The sequence below is a fragment of the Piliocolobus tephrosceles genome, chromosome 6, assembly GCF_002776525.5.
Source record: "Piliocolobus tephrosceles isolate RC106 chromosome 6, ASM277652v3, whole genome shotgun sequence".
NCBI lineage: Eukaryota > Metazoa > Chordata > Mammalia > Primates > Cercopithecidae > Piliocolobus > Piliocolobus tephrosceles.
The window spans coordinates 54,754,794-54,780,492 of record NC_045439.1 but is presented as its reverse complement, the minus strand read 5'-3'; the positions used below and the strand labels follow the sequence as shown (position 1 = coordinate 54,780,492).

The following is a 25,699-nucleotide window of genomic DNA, read 5'->3' as shown; positions in this document are numbered from 1 at the left end:
GGGGAGGGATTGCATTGGGGAGTTATACCTGATATAAATGATGAATTGATGGGTGCTGACGAGTTGATGGGTGCAGCACACCAACATGGCACATATATACATATGTAACAAACCTGCACGTTATGCACATGTACCCTAGAACTTAAAGTATAATAAAAAAATAAATAAATAAATAAATGAGATTACTGGCTTGATTTCTTTTTCACACTGTTCACTGTTGGCATGTAGAAATGCTACTGATTTGTGAATGTTGATTTTTGTATCCTGCTATTTTTTAATTTGTATTCACTAAGCAACTGGAACAGTGCTGTGATTTGATTCTTTTTCAATATAGCACTCTCACTTGCTTTTTAAATACTAGTTATTGTAAATTTGAATAGTTTATTTCTACTCTTTCATTTTTTTATTTTATCACATATTTAGGGTTGCCACTTTCTTCCATGTCAATGTCCTTGTAGAGACATTTAATTCATTTGTTTTAAACTAATACAGGCATTTAGAGCAGTATGTTTTCACAAGTACTGCCTTGGCAGCTCTCCATAATCTTGTAATGTTGTAGCAACAGTCATTATTTAACAAAAATAAAGAAAATTTCTGTTTGGATTTCAGCCCTGTCTCAAACATTGCATATTTACACATCAGTACGAGTTGGAGATTATCTCTAGTTATAGGTCTTCCTTCAACTCACCTTGGAAAAAAAAGCCTAAAATTCACACATATGTTCTCCTTTTTGTGTTTGTTTGTTTGTTTGTTTGTTTGTTTGTTTGTTTTGAGATAGGGTCTTGCCCTGTCACCTAGGCTGGAGTGCAGTGGCCCAATCTCAGCTCACTGCAACCTCTGCCTCCTGGGTTCAAGGGATTCTCATGCCTTATCCCCTTGAGTAGCTGAGATTACAGGCATGAGCCACCACACCCAGGCTAATTTTTTGTATTTTTAGTGCAGATGGGGTTTCATCATGTTGGCCAGGCTTGTCTCAAATTCCTGGCTTCATGCGATCCGCCTGCCTCAGCCTCCCAAAGTGCTGCAATTACAGGCGTGAGGCACTGCACCCAGCCATGTTCTCTTTAGTTTCCTTATCTTCCACATGAAATTACAAATTTTACCCTTTGCTTGATTGTCCATGCATGGAATCTGACCTACTAAATAATATAGAATTTCTGTATTCCAGGTTCTTGTTAGAGAAAATAAACTCTCAACTGTTAAATTCAGAAGTTTAGTTGCCAGAAAGATTACCTGAAGGATGTGCAGTCCATTTACCCACCTATTCCATTTTACACTCAGCCCAGTCCAGGTCACTGAAGTTTTGTACCAAGACTGCATTGTATCCTGGGTAGAGTCGTCTTTTCTGACCTCCACTCTGATACCATACTTTGGCCTACATCAACATATTTGTAAAATTTGTTGTAAGGAAAATTTATTTTAAAGCCATAATTGAGTAATGTTGTTGAGAATATTGTCTATATAGTGTCTCCAGAGAAGATATTTTGCTCAGATTCAGTACCTAAAACCTAGTATTGGTTAAATCCTTCTTTCCTCTGGCTGCTATATTCAGAGGCAAATATGTGGCTCACCTCTGTCAACCATAGATGATCTTATGATATCTATTTTTGGTATTGGCTCTACCTCTAGTTTCATCTCACTTTCTTACCCACCATTCCCTCACACACACACATACATTTCCATATTTATTTTTATTTTCTGTATATCCCTGTAATTGCTTCAAATTCTCTTGTGCAGTGAGAGTGGTATAAATAAAAAATAGAACCAGATATACTTTATATTTCTTTTGTCAGGTATATCAATTTGAAATTAATATGGGAAGGCCTTAGAGAGTGTGTATTAAGTGATTAAAAGATGGAAATTGGCCGAGCGCGGTGGCTTACGCCTGTAATCCCAGCACCTTAGGCAGCCGAGGTGAGTGGATCACTTGAGGTCAGGAGTTCAAGACCAGCCTAGCCAACATGGTGAAATCCCATCTCTACTAAAAATACAAAAAATTAGCCAGGCATGGTGGTGGGTGCCTGTAGTCCCAGCTGCCCGGGAGGCTGAGGCAGGACAATGGCATGAACCCAGGAGGTGGAGCCTGCAGTGAGCCAAGATCGCGCCACTGCACTCCAGCCTGGGCAACAGAGCGAGACTCCGTCTCAAACAAACAAACAAACAAAAAGATGAAGATTTAGGATCAGAGAGATAAGGATGTAAATCCCAGCTCTACTATTTTATTGGCTGTCTGACCTCAGTCAAATTGCATCATCTTTAAGCTTCACTTTCTTGATCTGCAAAATAGAGATAATGATAGTGCTCTCATGGGTTGCTATGAGGGTAAGAGCTGTTCATACCTTATATGGTTGTTTTAAGGATTAAATTAAAAAATACAGCCGGGCGCAGTGGTTCACACCTGTAATCCCAGCACTTTTGGAGGCCGAGGCGGGCAGATCACGAGGTGAGGAGTTCAAGACCAACCTGACCAACGTGGTGAAACCCAGTCTCTACTGAAAATACAAAAAATTAGCCGGGTGTGGTGGTGCACGCCTGTAATCCCAGCTACTCGGGAGGCTGAGGCAGGAGAATCACTTGAATCTGGGAGATGGAAGTTGCAGTGGGCCGAGATTACGCCACTGCACTCCAGCCTGGGTAACAGAGGGAAACTCCGTCTCCAAAAAAAAAAAGTGCTTGGTATAATACCTACCACTAAAAAATTGCTTATAAATGTTATTTATTATGGTATTAATGTAATTAGGGGATGGTAACCTAACTTCAGAGAGTTCCTGAACACTTGAAAATGTTGGCAAAATTTGACTAGAGAGGGGTCCTGTATAATGATCAAATCTCAAAAGGAACAGTCACTGAAAAAAAAAAAAAAAAAAGAATTACTGAAGAACAGGATTCCCCTTTTGAATATTTTAACTTTGCTTAACTCTACATGATTTATATTCTACTCTACTTTTTGGTAAGGGTTGACATGTCTGATAGATTACATTTTATCTACTATTTAAGTAGTTTTTCTTAGAAATTTTTGGAACAAATATGAAATGACCTTTTTGGTGGGCATTTTTGTTCTGAAATCTCATCTTATACTACAATCTCAGTTTTCTTTTGTTTGCATTGACATGATAGACTGAATACTGTCTTTTAATTTTTTGTCTATTGCTAACATTTTAAGTGTGCCTAACTAACTTAGGCAAAGTTTTATGGAGTTTAATTATTAATGAGCACCCCTTTTTATAGGGTAACTCAAATAGTTTCCATTTATTACCATGATTATCAGTGTTTGTCTTTTTCTCTCTCATTAAGTTTTTTTATTGCTGTTTGCTTTGCCTTCATTTGTAGAATTTCTGGGGCACTTTTACTTTTTATCAGAATTATAAATCAATGAAGTAAATATACTTTTTATCAGAATTATAACTTTTAACATTAAAATACATGCTAATAGAATTATTTTTATTATAACATCATTTTTCATTTCAGAAAAAATAAGAACAGTTATAAGAATATAGAAGACATGTTACTTTTAAAGGACAAAATAACTCATCAGCATAAAAAGGTTCAAACCAGCTAGATGCTTGGTCCCTGAGATAGCAAGTTGGGATTCTTTGTATGAAAGACCAATCAAAGAATGGGTAGGAATGAAAGTTAAGCTTTTAGGCTTATATATCTGGCCAGGGACATGTACAATTTTATATTTGGATAAGGTTGTAAAAGGAATCGTTGGTACTCAAGATCGGCTTGTCTGCCAGCCCAATCAGCCATTTGCAAATCATACATTTTCTCACTCCCTCCTGTATTTCTAACAGTTTTAATTATTATATAAACTTTTCTATTCTATGTTCACTCAATCCTTGATCCTTAGTATTTAACATATTGGGATGAGAGACAGCATCAGCCTTTTTCAGAGACACAGTAACATTCAATCAAATAATATTTCTTATCTTTCATACAAGGCAACTAATTCTATACAGCTAACGCAATGGTTTATGGTAACTTAGACCATAAAGAAACAGGCTAAAATATTATTGATATCTTTCTTCCAGCACCTTGAAATAGCACTTAACTAGAATTTGGAGAGGGTGATGGTAGAAAAATACAGACTGCATTATTCCCTGTAATAGATGTGATTGCTACCTTCCTAATATTTTAATTTTAATATCCTAATATTATAATTTCTCCCTTGAGTTACTGGGTTTTACTTTATCCCTCTTAAGCTGTGGAGCTTCTTTAATTTGCTGCCCTAGCTACTGCAGTTGTTGTACTCCAAGTCTTACTTCCTATTCTGTTGCTGAGCTGACCCACCACACCTTGTCCCATTTGAAAAATCCCTGCTTACACTTAGGTTTATATCTTCTGTCTTCTCCTAAGCCTAAGTAGTTTTTTCCCTGTACTTCTATACCCTTTTACTCTATGAGCTAGCATTTTCAGAAATTTTTTATTTTCCCGTGGCTAGATAGCCCATCCAGTAAAAGCCATCCACTCCATAATGTCAGGGTCATAGGAGCCAGAGATTGAGTTTCATTGTGACTTAGCAGCATGAAACTGTTTGTGAAACTGTGTAAGCCTTATAATTATCAAGATATGTTTTTAAATTTATTAATTAATTCTACTTTGTTTTATTGTTTTTAAGGCTGAGGTTGGCATTTTAATTTCAAAATGGAAATAGTATTTGTAAGATGATTTGAAAAAAAAAAATACATGCACGGTTCTATGTCTGGTAATGGCTAAGATTGCTCCTAATGGAACTTTCCACAGATAGGAATCATAAATTCTGGACAAAGTGTAAAAAAGCACTGAAGGCAATGGAGAACAACCACTTAGAAGAAAAAAATGACACTGAGTGAGTTTCCTGTTTTTTACAGCTTCTAGCCTGAGAGAAGGTCCCATCCATGAGGCAGCCAAAACTGAAAGAGAAATCCACTGTTTTACTGGCTTGAAAAATCAGAAGATAAAATTGTAGTCACTACTGCAGATGTAAAGTGAGTAGGAAATCTTAGGAAGAAGATACCAGATAGAAGAAACCCCATACTCTTATTATAAAGTCTGTCAAAATTTTATCTGATACCTGAACTACACATGTGAAAGACAGGCTCCAAACAGCATAATTAAGGATAAAGGAATTTAACTGAGATTTCAGCTGACCTATGTATGGGAGACAAAGTTTGGGATTTCAGTTCAGCCAAGTTAGTTGTTTGCCAAAATAATCAAAAACCAACATCTTTCAGAAGAACATAACAGAATCCAGACTCTTAAAATATGTCACTCACAATGTCCAGGTCAAAGTTACCAAATATATGAAGAAACAGGAAACATATACTCAAGAGCAAAAACCAAAACTCAAAAGGCAATGAAGACAACCCCACCACCACCAAGATAACCTAGATTTTGGATTTATCAGACAAAGCATTTATACTATGCTCAAGAGTTGGAAGGAAAATACACTTGGATAAATAAATAGGAAATCTCAAGAGAAATAAAAACAATTAAACAGGAACTAAATGGAAATTCTAGAATTTAAAAATATAGTATTTAAAATAAATGTCACTCTTGCTTAACAGCAGCATACTGGAGATGAAGGAAGAGTCAGTTCACTTAAAGATAAACCAATAGAATATATCCAATGTAAAGAACAGAGGAAAGTGTGGAAAGAATATAATAAAACAAACAGAAGCTCAGGAGTCTAATTATGTGTAACTATAATCCCCAAAGGGAAAGAGGAAGAAAATGAAGTTTTCTTCCTCTTTCCCTATATTTGAAAATATTTTTAAAAAATGACCTAAACTTTCCAATTTTGGTGAAAGACATAAATTATGAATTTATGTCTTTCAACCTCAGCAAACCCAATCAGGATAAATATGAAGAAAATTTTGTCTAGGTTCATTACAGTTAAAGTGCTCCAAACTGAAAAGAATAAGAAAATCTTGAAAACAGAGAAAAGTAAGTTACAGAATTACATAAAGGGACATGAATTTAGATCACTCACTTCTCATCAGAAATAATGAAGGCCAGAAGACACGGAAACAGTATTTTTTAAATGCCAAAAGAAAAAAGCTGTCAACTCTGAAATACAAATCCAGTGAAGATATTAAAGAACAGTGGAGAAATAAAAACACTTTCAGATAAAAGAAAACTAAGGGGATTAGTTACCAGCATACCTAACACTGTGAGAAATGCCAAGAAAATTCTACAGATTGAAAAGAAATAAAACCAGCTTGAATTTCAGCTCTTCAAGAAGGAATGAAGAACATGAGCAATAGTAAATGTGTGGGTAAATATGATTTTTAACTTCTTTAAAATATGATTATGCAAAACAAAAATCACATAATATTGTGAGGTTTACATATGTAGATACAATATATAATTCTCTATGTATTATATATAACAACCATACCATAAAAGAGAGGGTGTAAATGGGTCTATACAGTTGCAAAGTTCTAACATTTTATATCAAGTGATGTGATATTAACTACTATGTAGACTGTGAGAAGTTAAGGATATATTATAATCCCTAGAGCAATGGTTCTCAATTTTTTTAGCCTCAAGACCCCATCACACTCCTAAAAGTTATTGAGGATGCCAGAGAGCTTTTGTTTGTGTATATCTATTAATACAAACCATACTGTAAATAAAAAATTAAGAGATTATAAAAAATATCCATTTATTATTTTATTTAAAATAAGCCATTACATTCTAGCATAAATAACATGTTTTATTTAAAAAATTTAAACAACAAAATAATAGAAGATAAGCATTGTTTTACATTTTGCAAATCTCTTTAGTATCTGACTTGATAGAAGACAGCTAGATTTTTATGTCTGCATCTGCATTCAATCTATTGTGATATGTTGTTTAGGTTGAAGCATATGAAGAAAATCCATCCTCATACATATATGTAGTTGGAAATGGAGGAGAATTTTAATAGACTTTTCAGATAATTGTGGATATCTTCTTTAATACTACACCAAAACTCAGAAGTGGAGGTTTCTTAAAGGTTAGTTGCCATGTGGAATATAAAAACCATATTGGTGAACGTTTTGTACTCTCCATTGGTCGATCTTGCATTTGAATCATTTTGTAACATCATGCATTAATCATTTAGAAAAGAATGGTCCTAGATCTTCAAAATGTTGACACATTTCATTAGACAGTATTCAAAAGCATGTGTTAATCATCAGACCATCTCATTAGAAAAGTCTTTTAGTTTTAAGAAGCTGTTAATCTTACAGTACAAGTATGTACAAGTTTCTAAAAATTACAATTTTCACTTAAAAGTTTACATTTTATCATTGTAAATAAATGCTGCCGGATGTTTTCATTGAAGTGATACACTCATTTTATTTATTTTTGAAAAAATACATGCCCAGTAGCCAAGTCCAAATAAACCATTGTTTGTCTGCCAGAGTTGCCTGTCAGGTAAAAAATGGTGTTCTGAGAAAAAAAGTGGTTAGATCCACTCACAAGTCAATCACTTAAGTGCTTTTCCTCAAAATAGCTGCTGTACTTGAGTATGGAGCAGAATTACTTTAAGGGCACATCTCATCTTATCACATGAATGTTAAATACACTAAGGTTTATATTTAATATAAATTATATTTTCACTGCGTCACCAAAGATATTCTTCAATGAAACTGACTTTCTTTTTTTAAGTACGAGTGCATGGTAGTGAAGAATACAGTCACTGCTGGTACCGTTCATTGCCACCATCTTGATTTGTGCTAAGGCCCAATAATTTTACACACAGTTGGTTTAGCACAGATAGTGAATACATCAACACAGTTGACCCAGGACAAACAATCAGAAAGGTTATTCAACACTTTGATTATTTTGGTACCACTTGTGTTTCCTATCAGGCGTTGACATAAAAGGATATTTTCTTGGATGATTAGTTGGTGCTGACACCATATAAATACAACAAAATAAGCCCTGCTGCATCTGTACATTCATTCATTTGTAAGACAAAAATGTGTTTGTAGACAAAACAATAAATTAATCTTTACATTTTCAGTTAAATACTTAAATCAGTGAATTTATGTATAATTGGAAATGGCAATGACATAGTTCTTTTATAAACTTTCCATCCAGCAGACATTCAGCAATGTCAATTATATAAGGCTATACTTGTTTCTCATCTATTGAGTACTTTACTGGCCAATGCAATATAATAACTTAGCCTTTAAAATGCTTCAGTGAGGCCGGGCGCAGTGGCTCAAGCCTGTAATCCCAGCACTTTGGGAGGCTGAGACGGGCGGATCACAAGGTCAGGAGATCGAGACCATCCTGGCTAACACGGTGAAACCCCGTCTCTACTAAAAATACAAAAAACTAGCTGGGCGAGGTGGCCGACGCCTGTAGTCCCAGCTACTCCAGAGGCTGAGGCAGGAGAATGGCGTGAATCCGGGAGGCGGAGCTTGCAGTGAGCTGAGATCCGGCCACTGCACTCCAGCCCGGGCGAGAGAGCAAGACTCCGTCTCAAAAAAAAAAATAAAATAAAATGCTTCAGTGAGCGGCCATTTCCATTCTAGTCTGGAAAGTTATGAAAACAATATTTGGTGTTTAAAGCATTCATGATACCTACATTTAAAATTTCAATTCCTTTTGCTTTAAACTCTGAATGATTGATCTCAAAGTGATGCTGCAGCTTAACTTGGACCATAAAACTATTCAAAAACGTTCTGTTACAGAAGACACAATAAGATAAATTATTAACATTTATAAAACTTACTGAAAGAGGCTTCATATTTTTTCGTAATATTTTTGTAATATTTTTTCCTTATTTATAGTTTCATCCAGTTCATTTGACCTAGATTCCTATCTTCATTGAGTCAGAGAACTATCACTTTCATCTTTCTCAGCATCTTAGAGGTAAACAGGGAAGTTGGATGTTGGGAAAGATTATTGTACTAAAATATATAACACAAAATTTACCATTTTGACCATTATTAAGTGTAGTCAGTGTCAAGTATAGTTCAGTATCATTAAGTACATTCGTATTGTTGTGCAGCTGTCACCGCTGTTCATTTTCAGAATGTTTTTCTCATCCCATACTGAAACTCTGTATCCACTAAGCAATAATTCCCCCATTTCTAGGCTAATGATCCATTCTTAAATATGAAAATATATGTAATTTTTTTATGTTAAAGTAAAATATTATATTCTAAAATCAGTTTTATTTCTAATTAAATTTTTTTTAAGTTTTTGAAGAAAATTCTTAAATATTGTAAAATAAATCTTCATGGTATACATATTCTTGTTTTTCCATGTAGGTGTGAGCACAATTCTAAATAACCCGTGGGTAAAACAAAAAAGAAATAACAAGGGAAATTCTAAAATATTGCAAACTGAAATATAATGAAATAAAATATATCAAAATTTGCGGAATGCAGTAAAAATTGTACTTGAAGGGAAAAGCACAGTTTTAAATAATATATTAGAAAATAAGGATATAAAATGAGTGACACAAGTTTCTGCCTTAGGAAATGGTAGTGGGAGTGCGTGGAGTAGGAAAACGTAAGCCCAAAGTAAGTAATAGAACTGAAACAGGCCAGGCATGGTGGCTTTGGGAGGCTGAAGCAGACAGACAGTTTGAACTCAGGAGTTTGAGACCAGCCTGGGCAATATGATGAAATCTCATCTCTACAAAAAATACAAAAATTAGTTGGGTGTGGTGGTGTACACTTGTAGTCCCAGCTGCTCAGGAGGCTAAAGTGGGAGGATAGCTGGAGCCTGGGAGGCAGAGGTTGCAGTGAGTCGAGATCATGCCACTGCGCTCCGTCCAATGCAACAGAGCCATACACTGTCTCAAAAAAAAAAACTGAAAGATAAAAATAGAAATCAATGAAATAAGAAAAAAACTTGGAGAAATTAAAGCCAAAAGTTGATTCTTGAATACACCAATCAATTTTATCTACAGGAAAAGAAAACAGTGAAAATACAGATTGCCAATGTTATGAATGAAAGAGGGAATATCACTAAACATAGACATTAAAAGACAAGAGGATATGTGAACAACACTGCTGATAAATTTGAGAACTGAGATGAAATGGACAAATTCTTTTAAATATACAACTATAAATTGATAGAAAATGAAATTTATCTTATGTTAGATTTTGTAATCTAAGTAGACCCACATTTATTAAAGAAATTAAAGTTATTATCAAAAATTTCTCAAAACTGCAGACCCAGATGATTTCACTGGTTGATTCATCAAATATTTAAAGAAGAAACAACACCAATAGTATACAAACTCTTAGAAAATAGAGGAGGAGGCTGGACACGGTGGCTCACTCCTGTAATCCCAGCGCTTTGGGAAGCCGAGGCGGGCGGATCACAACGTCAGGAGTTCAAGACCAGTCTGACCAATATAGTGAAACCCCATCTCTACTAAAATGCAAAAATTAGCCGGGTGTGGTGGCATGCACCTGTAGTCCCATCTACTCGGGAGGCTGAGGCAGGAGAATCGCTTGAACCCAGGAGGTGGAGGTTGCAGTGAGCCAAGATTGCACCACTGCATTCCAGCACTCCAGCCTGGGCAACAGAGTGAGACTCCATTCCCCCCCCAAAAAAAGAAAGAAAGAAAATAGGCGGGTCGCGGTGGCTCACACCTGTAATCCCAGCATTTTGGGAGGACGAGGCAGGCAGTTCACGAGGTCAAGAGATGGAGACCATCCTGGCTAACACGGCGAAACCCCGTCTCTACTAAAAAAAATACAAGAAATTAGCCGGGCGTGGTGGCCGGCCCCTGTAGTCCCAGCTACTCGGGAGGCTGAGGCAGGAGAATGGCCTGAACCCGGGAGGCGGAGCTTGCAGTGAGCTGAGATGCGGCCACTGCACTCCAGCCTGGGTGACAGAGCAAGACTCCCTCTCAAAAAAAAAAAAAGAAAAAAGAAAATAAAATAGAAGGGAAGAACACTTTTCCTTGTTTTTTTTGTTTTTGTTCTTTTTGTTTTTTTGTTTTTTTTTGAGACACCCAGGCTGGAGTGCAGTGGTGTGATCTGGGCTTACTGTAAGCTCCACCTCTCAGGTTCACGCCATTCTCCTGCCTCAGCTTCCTGGGCAGCTGGGACTACATGCACCCGCCACCATGCCCGGCTAATTTTTGGTATTTTTAGTAGAGACGGAGTTTCACTGTGTTAGCCAGGATGGTCTCGATTTCCTGACCTCGTGATCTGCCTGCCTAGGCCTCCCAAAGTGCTGGGATTACAGGCGTGAGCCACCGCACCCGGCCAGGAGAAAATTTCTTAGACCAGGTTTTACGAGGCCAGCATTAGTTGATGCCAAAACTTGACGAAGATATAGTGGCAGCCATCTGTATTCACAGGTCCTACATCCATGGATTCAACCAACCTTGAATTGAAAATATTAAATAAGGCCGAGTGCGGTGGCTCAAGCCTGTAATCCCTGCACTTTGGGAGGCCGAGACAGGCGGATCACAAGGTCAGGAGATCGAGACCATCCTGGCTAACACAGTGAAACCCCGTCTCTACTAAAAAATACAAAAAAACTAGCCGGGCGAGGTGGCCGCGCCTGTAGTCCCAGCTACTCGGGAGGCTGAGGCAGGAGAATGGCAGGAACCCGGGAGGCGGAGCTTGCAGTGAGCTGAAATCCGGCCACTGCACTCCAGCCTGGGCGACACTCCAGGCTGGGCGACAGAGCAAGACTCCATCCCCCCAAAAAAAAAATTAAATAAATACAAAGTAATGATACAACAATAAAAATAATATAACTTTAAAAACAATACAGAATAACAACTATTTACATATTTTTCACAGTATTCGGTATTATAAATAATCTAGACATGATTTAAAGTATACAGTAGGATGTGCATGCTATGTGTAAATACTATACCATTTTATATAAGGGACTTGAATATCTGTGGACTTTGGTGTATCCACAGGGGATCTTGGGACCAATCCATGGATACTGAGAGATGGCTGTACATTAACACTTACAGAATAGTGTCCCTAATACTTAGAGACAAAATCTAATCAACATATAAAAAAGATAATTTATTGTGTCCAAGAGATGTCTATCCTAGGAGTGCAGCATTGGTTTAACATTTAGAATCAGTGTAATTCACTACGTTAAAACAAAAGAGAAAAACCACGTAATCATTTCAATAAACAATGAAAAGGCATTTGACTAAATTTGGTAACCTTCGTGATTAAAAAAAGAAAAAAACTCTCAGCTAACAGAGAATAGAAGAAAAGGAAAGTACTTCAATATCATTAAAAAACATCTACTAAAAAACCTAAAACTAATGTCATACTTAAATATTGAATGTTCTGCCCCTAAGATTGGTAACAAAGCAAGGATGTCAGCTCTCACCATTTTTATTCAATATTCCAATAAGATAAGAAGAAGATACAAAAGGTAAAAAATGGGAATTAAGAAGTAAAACTGTCTCTAATTGCAGATGACAGTTATTTAAGGAGAACATCTTAAGGCATATACTAAACAATTAGAATAAATGAGTTTAGCAAGTTCTCAGAATAGGTCAAAATACTACAAACACATTGTATTTTTATATATAACAGGAATAATCAATTGGAAAATAAAATTTAAATGAACAACACCATTTACAATAGTAGCTCAAAAAAAAGATATTTAGGAAAAAATTTCCCAAAAAACAAGCAATATCTGTATACTGAAAACTACAAAATACTGCTAAGAAAAACCAAAGAAGACCTAAAATTAGTGAAGAGATATGCCATATTCGTGGATTGGAAGATGCAGTATTGTTAAGATGGCAATTCTCCCCTAGTGAATCTGTAAATTGAATGCAAACCAAATCATAATTTTACCATGCTTTTTTTTAAAAAAAGGAAGTTGGGCTGCATGTGGTGGCTCACACCTGTAATCCCAACACTTTGGGAGGCCTCGGTGGGAAGATTACTTTGGCCTAGGAGTTCAAGACCAGCCTTGGCAATGTAGTGAGACGCTATTTCTAAAAAAAATTTAAAATTAGCAAGACATGGTGGTGTGCACCTGTAGTCCCAGCTACCTGGGGAGCTGAGGTAGGGGGATCCCTTGAGCCCAGGAAGTCAAGGCTGCAATGAGCTGTGATCACACCAAAACACTTCGGTCTGGGTGACAGAGTGAAATTCTGTCTCAAAGATAAATCAGTAAAAATTTAAAAATTGAAATTGACAAGTTGGGAAACTCACCAAGTGGTATACAGCTTTTCACATGTCAATCATACTTCAATAAAGTGGTTTAAAAAGAAGAAATTGACAGGCTGATTCCAAAATTTGTACGACAGTGCAGATGATCTAAATATTTAAAGTAGTGCTGGCTGGGTGGTGCGGTGGCTCACGCCTGTAATCCCAGCACTTTGGGAGGCTGAGGTGGGTGGATCACAAGTTCAGGAGATCAAGGCCATCCTGGCCAATATGATGAAACCCTGTCTCTACTAAAAATACAAAAATTAGCTGGTCATGGTGGCACGTGCCTGTAATCCCAGCTACTCAGGAGCCTGAGGTAGGAGAATTGCTTGATCCTGGGAGGTGGAGGTTGCGATGAGCCAAGATCACACTGCTGCACTCCAGCCTAGCGACAGAGCAAGACTGTCTCAAAAATATGTATATATTAAAAATAGAAAACAAAGTAGTGCTTTCCTGTAGAATTTTCTGTGTTGATGAAAATATTCTGTAGCTGTACCGTTCAGTATGATAGCTAGCCAAATGTGACTTAAAAAGTGGCTAGAGCAACAGAAACTGTTCAGGAACTTTTAGTTTAATTTAAATGTAAAAACTCTCATATGGCTAGTGGCTATTGTGTTGAACAGTACAGAAAGTAACCCTGAAAATGAAAGGGGTTCATACTACATTATGTTGAAACTTAGTATAAAGCTACAATAATTAAGACAGTGTGCTACTGACATGAGAAAGACAGATTCGTAGAACAGAATGAGAGCTTAGAAATCAATCTACACTTAATGTGATTTATTGATTTTTGACAAAGATGGTAAAGCAATCCAATACCGCAAGAAATTTTTTAAACTGGTGCTGAAGCAACTTGGTATCCATATGGAATAAAATGAACCTCCAACTCCATTTCATACCATACACAAAAATTAATTCAAAATAGAACATAGACCTAAATGTAAATGAAATAAGTGAAAAGCTTCCAAAAGAAAACAGGGTAGTTGCAGCAGATTTCTTAGAGGGGCAATAAAAAGTAATAACCATGAAAAAATAAGTTGATAAATTAGAATTAATTAAAATTTAAAACTTCTCATCAGGCTGGGCATGGTGTCTCATGCCTGTAATCCCAGAACTTTGGGAGGCCAAGGTGGTCAGATCGCTTGAGGTCAGGAGTTCAAGACCAGCCTGGCCAACATGGTGAAACCCTATCTCTATTAAAAATACAAAAATTTGCCAGGCGTGGTGGCAGGCGCCTGTAATCCCAGCTACTCAGGAGGATGAGGCAGGAGAATTACTTGAACCCGGTAGGCAGAGGCTTCAGTGGACCAAGATTGCACCACTGCACTCCAGCCTGGGTGACAGAGGGAGACTCTGTCTCAAAAATAAAAAATAAAAATAAAAGAAGTAAAAATTCTTATCAAAGGCAAGACTGAGAAAATGCAAAGGCAGGCCACAGACTTCAAGAAAATCATATATCTGATGAGAGTTGATTGTCAGCATATAAAAAGATCTCCTACAACTTACTGATTTAAAAAGACAACCCAATTTGGAAGTGGTCAAAAGATTTGAATAGATTCTTCACAAAGAAGATATACCAATGCCCAATAACACAGTATTAGTCATCTGGGAAATGCAAATTAAAACCAAAATGAGATATCACTACACATCTTCCAGCATGACTGAAAAGATTGACAGTCCCGAATGAGGTCTATAATTGGACAGTTGGGTGGAAAAACTGAAACTCTCACACTCTGTTGGAAGTATAAAATTGTACATCCATTTTGGGAAAAGATTTGTCAGTTTCTTACACAGCTGAACTTATGACCACCATATGACCCAGCAATTCCACTCTTAGGTAGTTACCCAAAAGAGGTGAAAACATATCCACAAAACTATTTGTACAAGAATATTCATAGACTCTAACTGTCATGTAAAGAAACTCGTATAATCAGAAAGTGGAATTAATGTGATTTACTGGCTCAATTTTCCTGGGTCTGAGTTTTCCAGGATGTGGGACTTCAGGTGCTAAAACCAGAAAACCCCTAAGCAAATCAGGAAAACTTGGTCACTGTAATTATCCTCTCAGCAATAAAAACAACTAACTCCTGATAGATACATCTAAAAACAAGGATGAACCTCAAAAACATTCTGCAGAGTGAATGAAACATACAAGAGTTCATATTCTATGATGCCACTTACATGAACTTCTAGAGCAGGTAGAACTAAATTGTAAAAAAACAGAGCAGGGGAGCATTTGTGTTTTGGGTTTGGTTGATGGGGAAGGGGTGTGAGGGAACTTTCTGGAATGATGATGTTCTATATTTTGGTGGAGATTTGGGTTACACAGGTGTATACATTTGTCAAAACTCAATGACTAGTAAGTTAAGATTTCTGCATATCTGCATTCTAAAAGTATCTGTAAATACTATTGAACTGCAATGTTTTGGATACTGAGGTGTTTAGGAGTTAGGTATAACTCTTTTTCACTTATCAAGTGTGGAATTTCTTTAAAAGTGGTATGTGGTTTTGATTTGCATTTCTCTGATGGCGAGTGATGATGAGCATTTTTTCATGTGTCTGTTGGCTGTATGAATGTCTTCTTTTGAGAAATGTCTGTTCATATCCTTTCCCCACTTTTGGATGGGGTTGTTTGTTTTTTTCTTGTATATTTGTTTGAGTTCTTTGTAGATTCTGGAAATTAGCCCTTTGTCAGATGAGTAGATTGCAAAAATTTTCTCCCATTCTGTAGGTTGCCTGTTCACTCTGATGGTAGTTTCTTTTGCTGTGCAGAAGCTCTTTAGTTTAATTAGATCCCATTTGTCAATTTTGGCTTTTGCTGCCGTTGCTTTTGGTGTTTTAGACATGAAGTCCTTGCCCATGCCTATGTCCTGAATGGTACTACCTAGATTTTCTTCTAGGGTTTTTATGGTATTAGGTCTAACATTTAAGTCTCTAATCCATCTTGAATTAATCTTCGTATAAGGAGTAAGGAAAGGATCCAGTTTCAGCTTTCTACTTATGGCTAGCCAATTTTCCCAGCACCATTTATTAAATAGGGAATCCTTTCCCCATTTCTTGTTTTTCTCAGGTTTGTCAAATATCAGATGGTTGTAGATGTGTGGCATTATTTCTGAAGGCTCCGTTCTGTTCCATTGGTCTATATCTCTGTTTTGGTACCAGTACCATGCTGTTTTGGTTACTGTAGCCTTGTAGTATAGTTTGAAGTCAGGTAGCGTGACGCCTCCGGCTTTGTCCTTTTGACTTAGGATTGTCTTGGCAATACGGGCTCTTTTTTGGTTCCATATGAACTTTAAAGCAGTTTTTTCCAATTCGGTGAAGAAACTCATTGGTAGCTTGATGGGGATGGCATTGAATCTATAAATTACCTTGGGCAGTATGGCCATTTTCACAATATTGATTCTGCCTATCCATGAGCATGGTATGTTCTTCCATTTGTTTGTGTCCTCTTTGATTTCACTGAGCAGTGGTTTGTAGTTCTCCTTGAAGAGGTCCTTTACATCCCTTGTAAGTTGGATTCCTAGGTATTTTATTCTCTTTGAAATGGCAATCATTAAAAAATCAGGAAACAACAGGTGTTGGAGAGGATGTGGAGAAATAGGAACACTTTTACACTGTTGGTGGGATTGTAAACTAGTTCAACCATTATGGAAAACAGTATGGCAATTCCTCAAAGATCTAGAACTAGATGTACCATATGACCCAGCCATCCCACTACTGGGTATATACCCAAAGGATTATAAATTACGCTACTACAAAGACACATGCACACGTATGTTTATTGCGGCACTATTCACAATAGCAAAGACTTGGAATCAACCCAAATGTCCATCAGGGACAGACTGGATTAAGAAAATGTGGCACATATACACCATGGAATACTATGCAGCCATAAAAAAGGATGAGTTTGCATCCTTTGTAGGGACATGGATGCAGCTGGAAACCATCATTCTTAGCAAACTATCACAAGAAGAGAAAACCAAACACTGCATGTTCTCACTCATAGGTGGGAACTGAACAATGAGCTCACTTGGACTCGGGAAGGGGAACATCACACAATGGGGCCTATCATGGGGAGGGGGGAGCGGGGAGGGATTGCATTGGGGAGTTATACCTGATATAAATGATGAATTGATGGGTGCTGACGAGTTGATGGGTGCAGCACACCAACATGGCACATATATACATATGTAACAAACCTGCACGTTATGCACATGTACCCTAGAACTTAAAGTATAATAAAAAAATTAAAAAAAAAAAAAAGTGGTATGTAAGTGTCAGAGACAGGGAAAGGAAAATCATTCCTTGAGAATTTCTCCTGAGTTGAATTGTTTGTTCTGACTCTATTTTAGGAAGGTTTTCTTCAACTTTTGATAACACTTTCCATGTCACTGGATCCTTATTTTTCATTTTGTTATCCTGTATTTTGTGGGGGTGAATCTTTTGTTTTCCAAATGAGTGGATGTCTGTCATTGTTTTATGTTTGTAATTTGACTAGAGGTTGTTTGGTTTGTTGTATTAATTACTTCTGCATTGATTCTTTGCTCTTTTCTCACAATCTTTTTTTAAAAGCTTCCATAGTATTTACAAATTTAAACAGAGTTTCTCTGTATTATAGCCTGTTTCTGACCATTGTCTTATTTCCCAAAGCAGTGCATATAAACTTTTGCAGTTATTTTTGAGGATGGTAATTCTTACAGCATTCTGTTTTCTGGTTCTTGTTTCCTTACTTTCCTTTAATAATACATTACTTCTAAAATTGGATCTGGAGTGGTTTTAGATTAACTTTTTTATTAACAATTTCTTTTGGATTCACAAAAATAAAATAGCATATTGTAGAAAATTTTAGCCTTAATTTTTAAGTTTTGCCAGTTTTATTTTCACACATACTTTTTGTGATGGTAGTGTGTTAGCTCAGAGAAAGTACTCTGTTACTATCCCAACATCTTTCAGGGTATCTTTTATGTTTTTGTTCCTTCTTTTCATATACCTCTAAAATGAGTTGTTCTGAGGAAATCAGTTATAATAATAATTCTCAACCCCACAAGAGCCCTGCAAAACCCAGTGCAGTTCTAATGAAAACATTTTTAATTACCTGTTTCTATCCTGAAATTAATGGCTTTTTAACCTACCTACACACATAAAATTCAGTGTAATTGCCTTCATTGTAACATAACGAGGAAATAAAAGGAGAGTAGTTAATAAATATTTTGATACATTACTTTTGGAGCATGATGTAATAGATGTTTGTATTTAGACACAGAAACCATGAATGGGGCAGCTATAAATGCAAACTGTTACAGTGTGTTGCATTGGTCACTTGTATACCACAAGCAATATTGCTGTCAATGTCATGATTTTCTGAAATATTTGAACAATTGATAAAATTCTGAAGAAAACAAAGTACAAATTTCCTTCAATTTACATATTCTATGTGTTTCTGGAAATGTGGGCATCTATTTAAACTGTGCAAACATGTACTTCGTTTATATTCAAAACAGAATTAGGTTCTGACTCAGATAATTATAAAGAGGTGTTTCATCTTCATGAATGTCCGGGAGGACATTAGAAAGTTATCAAGGCCAGAGCACAGTTATCTTAATGGAGGATTCTCCTGTGACTTGCAAGTCATCTAGCGTCCCTGGACCTTGTGCACTAAATGCCATAATTGCCCCTTCTTAATCATTGTGACAACCAAACACAAACTTCCAAAACACTATATTGGGTGTTTCTGTGCAATGGAGCTCTTTGGCAAGGATGTCACAGAGTAATTTTTTTTTTTTTTTTTTTTTTTTTTGTCTCCCAGGCTGGAGTGCAGTGGCCGGATCTCAGCTCACTGCAAACTCTGCCTCCCGGGTTCACGCCATTCTCCTGCCTCAGCCTCCCGAGTAGCTGGGACTATAGGCGCCCGCCACCTCGCCCGGCTAGTTTTTTTTGTATTTTTTAATAGAGACGGGATTTCACCGTGTTAGCCAGGATGGTCTCGATCTCCTGACCTCGTGATCCGCCCGTCTCGGCCTCCCAAAGTGCTGTGATTACAAGGCTTGAGCCACCGCGCCCGGCCCAGAGTAATTTTTTTAATGCATAAAATAAAATACACAGGATTGCGAAGAAAATGGATTTATGGAGATACAGACCCCAGGTTAAGAATCTCTGCAAGAGGTGACTACCACACCCTTCTCCAATATACACACTCCAGTTGAGAACCACTAAGTTGGAAGGGCTTTTTATGTTGAGGGAAATGGTGAAAGCCATAGTCTTAAAATTTTAAGGATTTGAAAGTACATATGGGTGCCCAGAACATTTGCCATCAACACTGTCATCAATAGGGGACTAACAACCACTCTCTAATAGAATCTAAAAGAATGAAAGCAAATAGCATAGGAACTCTATTTCTGTTCTAATTTTGTATCAGAAATTAAGTATATCAAATGGACTAATGCTTCTATTTTCCATTCTTTTCTCATTATGACTAAACTACCTCTTTGATTAACATCAATTAAAGTTCAGATCTTTTGCCAACTTGTTTATTCATATATTAAAAGGCAACCTTGGCAGAACAAAATCTTTCTCCAGCTGCTATTTGGCAAGTTGGCAAAAAACTTCCACATATTAAACACAAGCAGTTCTAGGAATAGAAATTGAAAAGCAAAATAATCAAGAGTTTATTTCAACAGGTGCTCACTTAATGCTTTCTAGGAGTACATTGCAAGAGGTGACCATATTGTATGTAAATGAATAGCTTGTCATGACAAATATGTAGAATACTAAAGATGATTTTTATTTGTTTTAGGGTATGTCTCTGTGCCAGACTGTCGTCGTGGGCTCTGTAGTCATTCTTCTGTACTCTTCCAGAGCTTGTTATAATTTGGTGGTGGTCACCATATCTCAGGATACATTAGAAAGTCCATTTAATTATGGCTGGGATAATCTTTCAGATAAGGTAAATACCTACCACATATTCCCAGTCTAACAATGTGATAATTAACTTACCCTCATCTAGGAGAATACTGTAGTGTTTGACTTACAAACACATTTATGGAATCTCTGTTTACTGTTAGTAATCATACTTATATTTGTGACATTTGAAGTCGTTCTTCACAGAGAACTTCTACCAAAGGAGTATTTTCTCTCTCCTTTTTGGTAAATAATAATAGTGCCACAAGCCTCTTGGTCGTATGCTAATTTTACTTATTTTTGTTAATGATGGTGTTTAAATATTTCTAGATAAATGAATTGCCTATTATTAGCCAGTGAATATGGTCTTTATTAGGAGGAAAGTAACTCTCCCCTACCCAAGAATTACATATACTCTTACTATTTGGTTCATGTTTAGATGTTTAAATAATGGCTTTCATAAAAATTTGGCTTTGTCAGCCTTGATAATGGGAGAGCATTCGTAGTTCTTTGGGTGTCCAGGTATTTGCTATCATAATTCCCAGTACTCTATGCATATTTAACTTTCTAGCATTCCCATATGCTTCCTAAATGTACATTTTGACGTAGTTATGTGTCATATCTTAATAGTAATTTAGCTTTGTACTGAATTTTAGGGACCTTGGAATACTGTTTTTCATTTACCTTTCTAAAGTGAAGGAATTTTCACATGTGGTTCCTTGTGGCAGATTCTCTTCACTCTTTTTTCCATTTCCCTCTCCCAACATCTGATAGAACAGAAACAAATTTAATATGTAGATGAGGTCCAAAAGCATATTTTAAGTAGAGCTGAGCTGAGTGACTTAACATGTTACATTTTTCTACAGGTGTAATTCAGGGTAAGTGCTGTTATTTTGCCTATGGAGCAGCTAGAACAGTAATGTCTTTAAAAGTCACTCTCTTCAGATTATGGGGCCTAAATATGAGATCACTCCTTATTATCCATATATTAAAATTGTCATAAACTGATACATTTAAAAAATCACTGCTTTTTATTCTAACTTCAAAGCATTTTATGTCCTTTAAAGGGTAAGTGTCATTACATGAGAAACCACAAAATATAGAAAGTTTTAAAGTTTATGTGCCTGTAGTTGATATATTTTATCTTACCTGATTTGAAACAAGTTAACTGTGGAGGTGATTACTTATACATTAAACAGATGTAAAAATTCTGTGCCATACTCTGTTTACAGGCTCATGTAGAAGACATAAGTGGAGAAGAGTATATAGTATTTGGAATGGTCCTGTTTCTGTGGGAACACGTGCCAGCATGGTCGGTGGTACTGTTTTTCCGGGCACAGAGATTAAACCAGAATTTGGTATGATATCATAATATTCCCCAATGCTTGTTCTCCTATTTTTAAAAATTATGGAACATTTGTATTGATTTTCTATTTTTGGCAAAGGTTAAAACTAAAAATTATTGTAGTTTCTAGCCTCCTTTCTTAGTGGAAAAGTAAAACCTTCATATGCTATCTAATACTTTGTTCACAGGCACCTGCTGGCATGATAAATAGTCACAGTTACAGTTCCAGAGCTTACTTTTTCGACAATCCAAGACGATATGATAGTGATGATGACCTGCCAAGACTGGGAAGTTCAAGAGAAGGAAGGTAGATGTAACAAAGCCACTTAGCCTGAATTACTATTGAAATTGATTGGAAAAAAAAATCTAAGCTTTAACCAAAATATGAAAAAAGGTGATTTGGTAGTAATATGTCAATAAATAAGATCAGCAATACTGGAGTTTAAAGCAGATGTTAAACCCAGGGTGGGACCTGCATTATCAGGAACTACCATCTGACTAAAGCCTATATGCCTTTAGGCTTAAATGGTACCATTTCATTTCAGGATCACTTGCTGGTTCAGAGCTGTTTGTGGGAGGGGGATGCACAAAGAAGAAATACCATTATAGTGATTATGTATCTGTTTCCATATCTCTAGTGCTGGTCAAAATTCAGAGAAACCCTAGATAAAACTCTTGGGAAGCTTAACTGCCATAGGAAATCTTCCCATGCCCTCCTTGTTTCAAAACCATTTCAAGTCCTTACCTAGTACGCTATTGGCTGTGATTCGGGCAAGGAGAAAAGCTTAATGGCTGAAGCCATCAAGCGTAATGGCTTCAGCTTGATATGACATTTTCTGTAATCCTAACTTCATCTGGACAAGTTACATAATCTGTTTTTTGAGCCTGTTTTTCATCTGTAAGATAGGGATAATAGAACCTATCTCAGAGGTTTGTTGTGAGGGTTAAATGTATACGTGTGTCTGCATACATACATACACACACAGATGTCTTAGAATAGAACCTAGTACATAAGGACTACATTGTTATCAGTTGATGATCAAGTTCTACCAGTTCCGAGTGGCATTTATTCATTCTTTTGTAACATAATGCGATATAGAATCCAGGATATTAGATAAAAGTCATTAAATTTGTGGAAAGGCATTATGTTATTTGACAAAGAACATATTTCAATATATTTGATTGCTTTTATTACAAAATTCATTGAAAATGCTAAAAATTCAAATGTGACTTCTTATATCCTGATCATAGTCCTATGGCTTCTTTGCCTTTTTTTGTTGCAGTTTACCAAATTCGCAAAGTTTGGGCTGGTATGGCACCATGACTGGGTGTGGCAGCAACAGTTACACAGTCACTCCCCACCTGAATGGACCTATGACAGATACTGCTCCTTTGCTCTTTACTTGTAGTAATTTAGATTTGAACAATCATCATAGCTTATATGTGACGCCACAAAACTGACAGCATCACCAAGTCATGATTCTTGAGTTGTTTTTCATAAATGTGTATATTCGATGTGTTTAAATTCCATCTACATAAACATTCCATTATCTGTTGCAACTGAAAACAAAATCTGAAAGTGTGGCTGTGTTTGGTAAAGAACACAGCTATTATTTTTGACCTTTTCATAGTAAAATGAAGTAAAATGGAAAGTTCGGAGTAGGCGAAAAGAGAGATTAGATCTTAAGGCACTTGATGGCCTCCAAAAATCCTGACTTTGGAACATCAAATGCATGTGTGCACTTTTATCTTTGTTCTGAAAGAGTCACTGCAGTCCCCAAAGTCATATGCCAATGTTCACACTGGAATACTATATTGTACACCAAACTGGAAGGCAATTTTCCTATGAAAATCAAAGCCTGTATATTCATTGGTATGCTCTATATGAAAATCTTAATAAAAATTTTATAGTGTGAACAGTGCACAGAGTTAAGGCATAAAAATGTTTCATTCTTTATAAAAATCTACTGAAAATGTGTAATCATTGAAGACAGTTCTTTTAAGCATGATTTTAAAATAGCGACTGAAATTCAATCATTTTAAACAAATGATAGTAGTAATCCATTAGTTATGGCCAGCAGTGTTCTTTGGAGGCCACAATAATTTCAAGAGGAAAATATACCAGTGAAAATGGTGTGGCTGTTTTGAGTAGAATTGGTCAGTTGATTATTTTGTATAATTGAGATATATGTCGTAGTTTAAGCATGATTCTTCAAGAAAGCAATAGTGACTTTTGCATAGGGAGATTTTGGTAGAAACTTCTTGGGACTAAACAAGTTTAGAGATGCATTTAAGAATTATTCACAAAATGTATAATTCTAAATTGAAACATAAATATATTTTCAAAAGCATTTGATTTCTCTGAAGCATGATATAGCAGTGAATCAGGATTGTCCTCAGGTAAATGAAATCATGATACATTATTGCAGTGAACTCAAGTGCAATACTTTGTGAGACATATAATTCCTCCTATGATTTTCACATTTTTATATCTTGTATATGGGAAAAGCCAAATTAAATTGAATTCAAATTAATTCCAGTATTAGACTAAATGAGCAAATTTAAGTAAATGTACAAACTAGGTAAGTATCAAACCACAGGTTAACAATATTGGAGTACTTTTAGAATTACATTAAAACTGTCTTAAATGTCCTATCCCAAATCTTAAAAAAAAGAAAATGGTAGGCTAAGATAATACAGAATTTTAAAATGCACTTTGTACCAGTGTCTATATGGAAAGAAGTAGATGCTGAATACCTCAAGATGCCAAGGGAACAAGCAACATTGGGAAGTTGTCACAACATGCTCAAAGACTAACTACAATTGTCTGCTATCTATTTCTTCAGAACTGAAACTAATACGAGTATCCTTTTCTGTTTTATACTTTGATTAGAATGTTATTTCCTCTCTTACTTAAAATGTATTTCAACTTTTTAACAACTGATACAATAACTTCACAAAAGTAAAACACTAGGTTGAAACCCTAAGGAAAAACTGAAATTGTTAATGCTTTCCATCTTTTGGGAGGCAAGTACAGAGACAAATAAATTTCTTCTTTTTATGATACAAAATGACTTTGTATTCAATCAGAAGCATATACTTACTTATGTTATTTTGGGTTTGTTTGTAAGTTCTCTCATTGTAACCAAGTTATTTAAAAATGTATAATATAAAAAGTTAACTGTGGTATTAAGTGACAAAAGCATATTTTTATTACAACTTCAGTTGTTAGATTTCTTCTCAGAATGCCAACTGTTTATTTTGCTAATAATGTTAGGTATCTAATCATCTAGAGCTGTCTGAAAAGATACGTTGTCTTCGTTAATCCTCGGGGTTCAAGGTGATGAAGTTTTTCTGGTAAGGTTCCCCTTGATAATGTTCCCATTTAACCAAACTAAAAAAGATTACTTTTTAAAAATTTCTCAGAAAAAATAACTTGGTTCCTTCTGCTGCATTAGTTGATTGTTCCAAATTTGAGATTTGTAAATTTATTCTTATCACTGACTAGGGTACCCAAATTCTTGCATTTGTCTCCTTATACACATCTAACACATCACCAAAGACAAAGATACACTCTGGCCCAATCTTTGCTTAAAAATTCCAAAGCACTAGGAGCACTTTAAGTTTGGTCTCGAAAGTTGTTTATAAAATCAAAGGGCTACCGATTCCCTGTTCATCCTGCACTGAAGCACATGATGACAATATCAAACCTTCATTTTTGTTCATTAAAAAGTGAATTTCATTACTTACATGTGTAATTCTATAGTGATTAGCAGTATTTGTTTTCATCATTTCACTTGGGTGGCCATTAATTTTGAAACTTTTACCACTCATTGTAGTTGGTTGTAGTTTTATGGAAAATGTAATTTGTAGCTAAAGTGGCTTTTTTATGCATAGCTGCCTTTTTTATTGTTTAACAGTGTTTCTCAGCTATATAATCAGTTTCCAACTGGTTGTAAAAGTATAGCTGTGGCCAATGAATGTATTTATTTGTTGTTTCACTAAATTGTAACAAAACACTACTATTGAAAATAAAAGTGTTTGTGCTTTTATTTAGAGGTCTGGTTTTCTTCATCTCTTATAATGGACTATACTGAGTTTCTATCATATAAGGATAAGAACATACCGCTACCACAAAAAAAAAAGAGAGAAAAAAATCAGGAGTTACAAATGATAGTTTGCCTTTAGTGATCGCATAATTACTTATATCTGGATGTCATATCACTTAATATACACCAGTTTGACATGAAGTGCCGTGCAGTTTAAAATGCCAATACAGGCCGGGCGCGGTGGCTCAAGCCTGTAATCC

General features: G+C 36.0%; 1 protein-coding gene across 2 annotated transcripts in view; it reads left to right on the top strand.

Annotated features, from left to right (window-relative positions):
• The window catches only part of GPR137C (G protein-coupled receptor 137C), a 93,716-nt gene extending 68,274 nt beyond the window's left edge, over positions 1-25,442 (top strand). The window contains exons 4-7 of one of the 2 annotated variants that reach the window (XM_023222683.2): positions 19,942-20,091; positions 21,278-21,403; positions 21,579-21,697; positions 22,674-25,442. In XM_023222683.2, the coding sequence (XP_023078451.2) occupies positions 19,942-20,091; positions 21,278-21,403; positions 21,579-21,697; positions 22,674-22,851 (573 nt within the window). In that variant the 3' untranslated portion in view covers positions 22,852-25,442. The remainder of the gene's footprint in view (positions 1-19,941; positions 20,092-21,277; positions 21,404-21,578; positions 21,698-22,673) is intronic. The other variant, XM_023222682.1, reaches the window with a different exon arrangement.
• Positions 25,443-25,699: the final 257 nt, after the last annotated feature.